Here is a 4,483-nt window from a genome sequence, read left to right on the forward strand (position 1 = left end):
CTGCTGTAAGCTCGTCTGCGTCGGCAGACATTTTAGCCATACTTCGAGTTCCTGTGCAGGAAGGATAAATGTTAAAATCCATCTGTGGGTCGTCAGTGGTTGGGTTAGTTGTCAACTGCACTGCAGGAACAACTTTACAATCTGCCAGGTCATTTCCTAACAGCAAACTAACATCTTCCACCGGTAAACTGGAGCATAATCTGATCTTAACAGGTCCTGAAACCAACGCTGACAGTAAAGTTACCTTGTGCAATGGCACGGAAACCATGTCGCCCCCAATGACTTTAATAAGATTTACCTCACCAGTGTTAGAATCATCACCAAACTTTAGAACACTGTCTGATATAAGTGACTGAGAAGCCCCAGTAACTCAAAAAATGTTCACTGTTACCGGGGTTGACCCTTCCTTTACTAATATAAACCCATCTGACATAAAATGATCTAATCCCTTCTTAACTCGGTCAGACCTCTCAGACCTCAAATGAGCCTCAATAGAATGTTCAGGACCCTGCGGATTTATAGGTGCTTCAACATACTGACCACGGGCATTTGGGACTGCCTCCTTTTCCTTTTTCATCTTCAGGACTGAACAATCAGCCATCACATGACCAGCTTTCTTACAATAGTAACAAGTAAGACCAGAATATTTCTTCTTCAACTGTTTCCCAGACTCCTGCAAAGTGGCAGCAACCTTTCTATCTAAATATGTCTTTATGTCATCAGGGACGCACCTTTTGAATTCTTCAATTAAAGCCAACTCTTTCAAGCTGTTAAAATCATCATTCACATTTTTATATGTGCACCAGCAGTCAAAACACACTATCTTCTCATAAGCAAATTCCATAAAAGTCTGGTTCACGGATTTCCTCAAATTTCTAAACTTTTGCCTGTATGATTCTGGGACAAACTCGTAGCTTTGAGCACAGCCTGTTTCACTATGTCATAATCAGCTGCTTCATCAACTGTCAAAGCAGAATAGGCTTGCTGAGCCTTCCCCTGAATTACACTTTGTAAGAGAATAAGCCAAACCCCTTCTGGCCACTTTAAACTCTGAGCAACCTTCTCAAAATGCTGAAAGTATTTATCAATCTCTGCCTCGTCAAATGGAGGGACCAATTTAACTTCCCAACTGGCCTCAAATTTATCACCAGAGAAAAACGCTGGACTCCTTTGCTGCAACCTCTTTATCGTTTCCAGCTCAAACAGCCTCTGTCTTTCTGTTTCCTCCCTCTATTTTTCTGCCTCTTCTCTGTTTTTTCTGTTTCTCTAGCCTCAAACTGCCTCTGCCTTTCCGCAGCCTCCAGTTTAATTTTTCTCACTTGTACTGGAGCTCAAGCTCACTAGGTTTACTTTCAGGAAACACCTCCAACTCCTCCACTTTAAACACACCCTCAAATTCATAATGTTCAGCTATTATCCTCTGCATCCGTGCCCTCCTCATTGTCAATTTCACCTTAGCAAGTTTTAACCTTCTAGCAAGGCTCAACAACTCAATCCTTCTGGCGTCCTCTAATGCCTCAGAGGCTGGTGCTTCCAGACATCTAACAACATCCATTGCTGCTGATTTTCCACACACAAATAAATGAAAAGGGATGAAATTCATAATTAATGAATACGCCCCCAAATCTGTTCATATACTGGATGCAGGCCCCAATTTTGTTACGAATCATAATGTTTTAGAAACGAACCAGCAGCAATAGACTATACCTGGAGTCTGTTTTTAATGTTAAAACTATCTTTATTAGAATCTACTTGTAATATAGTAACTTATGCAAGATAAACAAAAGTTAATAATGTTATGTGTATATATGTGTTTAAATAAAACTCCCAAACTATTGAGCTCTGGAGAAACAAGGCTTGGATTCTTGAGATAGCAAAGTATGAAAGTTCAGGTGATGAGAGAGATATTTGTAATCCAGGGTAAATGTTGAGAGAAGGCAATTATGTTGAATTCCACAGGTTCCATGGTGGTAAAACCACACAACAGTCGCTGTCGATTTTATTTGTCGTCATTCCAAACCCTCATAAGATTTATCACCGAAAGTGACTTGTCACAAGCGGTATCGTCTTCAAGTGAATTACCACACCACACCCAGGGAAGGGTTAACACATCTGTGGTCTTCATAGGACACCCCAAATCAGATCCACTCCTATGGATCAAACGCGGTGACAACTACACATACGATGTATGGTGAATCGATAATTAACCCACCCTTGTGGGCATAGGAAAGTTCCAAACAGTGACCCTTGGCCTCTAGTTCCCTGGTTTCGATCCTTCCATTTTTCCTCCTTCGTCTCCGTCTGACTCTGATTGTCTGTGTCCTTGGTTAAAAGGAAACAAGCTGCGAGCAATGTAAACAAGCTGCAAGTCAGACTGATTCACCTTCTTAATCTCTCTCGCTCTCTCTTAAAATGACAGCCCACAGCAAACGAAACCCAGGGATTCATAACTATGGCCACTCCCCATTGTGAATTGACTGGTGAGCCAGTAGTTGAGACGACTGAGTGAATCCCTTCCCACAGACTGAGCAAGTGAACGGCTTCTCCCCAGTGTGAACTTGCTGATGTCTCTGTAGGTTGGATGATCCAGCGAATCTCTTCCCACATTTTGAGCAGGCGAACGGCCGTTCCCCTGTGTGAACTCGCTGGTGTTTCAGTAGTTGGAATGACTGAGTGAATTGTTTCCCACAGACTGAGCAAGTGAATGGCTTCTCCCCAGTGTGAATTCGCTGGTGTGCCTGTAGGGTGGAAGATTGAGTGAATCTCTTCCCACATTCTGAGCATTTGAATGGCTTCTCCCCAGTGTGAACTCGCTGATGTCTCTGCAGGTGGGATGACTGAGTGAATCCCTTCCCACATTCTGAGCAGGTGAACGGCTTCTCCCTAGTGTGAACTCGCTGATGTACCAGTAGGCAGGATGACTGAGTGAATCCCTTCCCACATTCTGAGCAGGTGAACGACTTCTCCCCAGTGTGAACTCGCTGATGTTTCTGCCGGGTGGATGAATCAGTGAATCTCTTTCCACAGACTGAGCAGATGAATGGCTTCTCCCCAGTGTGACCTCGCTGATGAACCTTCAGATGGGATGACTGAGTGAATCCCTTCCCACATTCTGAGCAGGTGAAGGGCCTCTCCCCTGTGTGAACTCGCTGATGACTCAGTAGGCTGGATGACTGAGTAAATCCCTTCCCACATTCTGAGCAGGTGAATGGCCTCTCCCCAGTGTGAACTGGCTGATGATTCTGTAGGTTGCATAAGTGAGTGAAGCTCTTCCCACAGTCTGAGCAGGTGAACGGCTTCTCCCCAGTGTGAACTCGCTGGTGTCTCTGCAGGTGGGATGACTGAGTGAATCCCTTCCCACATTCTGAGCAGGTGAATGGCCTCTCCCCAGTGTGAACTGGCTGATGATTCTGTAGGTTGCATAAGTGAGTGAAGCTCTTCCCACAGTCTGAGCAGGTGAACGGCTTCTCCCCAGTGTGAACTCGCTGGTGTCTCTGCAGGTGGGATGACTGAGTGAATCCCTTCCCACATTCTGAGCAGGTGAACGGCTTCTCCCCAGTGTGAACTCGCTGATGACTCAGCAGGTGGGATGATTTAATGAATCTCTTCCCACAGACTGAGCAAGTGAATGGCCGCTCCCTGATGTGAACTCCCTGGTGAGCCATTAAGTCAGATGACTGAGTGAATCCTTTCCCAGAAATTCAGCAGATGACCAGCTTCTGCCTGGTGTGAACTGACTGGTGTGTCCACAGGTGGGAAAACTGAGTGAATCCTTTCTCACCCACAGAACAGGTGAATGACCTTGCCCAGTGTGAACTTGCTAATGTACCTTCAGTTGAAATGACCGAGTAAATCCATTCCCACTGTCTGAGAAGGTGAATGGCCTTTCTCCTGTGTAAAATGATGGACATGCCAGTTGGTCAGTTAACCGAGTGAATCTGTCCCCACTGTCTGAGCATGAAGAATGGTCGATTGGATCCCTTGCTCCACTTCTTAAATATCTAGACAGAGAGAGCAAAACTGGCATGTCATGTTTGAGCTTCCTGGAGACAAATTCCTTCTTGTATTTAACCTGTAAAAAGATTTGCAAAATCCATCAATGGGTGTAGGACAACATTTCAGATGAGATTACTTGAGTTGCCAAGGTTTGATCTGGTATCACACTGTTACAGTGAGGTTCAAAACAAGCTGGACAGAGATATCATCTCCTGACTGGGCAGAGTGCTGGTATCTCGAATGACCATCAATTCTCTGATGCTCTTCCTGTCTCTATAAGAATGGGGCTTTTGGCCATCTCCAATTTGAACCTACGCTCAGTTTGACTCTCTCCATTGGTATTATTCCCTCCTCCTGCTGAGCTGCATGGGTGCCTGGCCCCACAGTAACTGAAACAGTCTCACACAAATAGTCTTTCTTGACGTGCAACTGGGATTTTCTTTTATGTATTATTAACTTAACATGCCACAGTTTTAACACCACATAA

At 44.7% G+C, this 4,483-nt stretch overlaps 1 protein-coding gene across 1 annotated transcript; it reads right to left on the bottom strand.

The window, feature by feature from the left end:
* Positions 1 to 1,725: 1,725 nt before the first annotated feature.
* Positions 1,726 to 3,815, bottom strand: LOC132389092 (gastrula zinc finger protein XlCGF26.1-like). Its single transcript, XM_059961532.1, has one exon. The coding sequence runs from the start codon at positions 3,663 to 3,665 to the stop codon at positions 2,451 to 2,453; it is 1,215 nt and encodes a 404-aa protein (XP_059817515.1). The 5' UTR covers positions 3,666 to 3,815; the 3' UTR covers positions 1,726 to 2,450.
* Between the last annotated feature and the right edge of the window lie 668 nt (positions 3,816 to 4,483).

The sequence above is a fragment of the Hypanus sabinus genome, unplaced genomic scaffold (assembly GCF_030144855.1).
Source record: "Hypanus sabinus isolate sHypSab1 unplaced genomic scaffold, sHypSab1.hap1 scaffold_47, whole genome shotgun sequence".
Classification (NCBI taxonomy): Eukaryota; Metazoa; Chordata; class Chondrichthyes; order Myliobatiformes; family Dasyatidae; genus Hypanus; species Hypanus sabinus.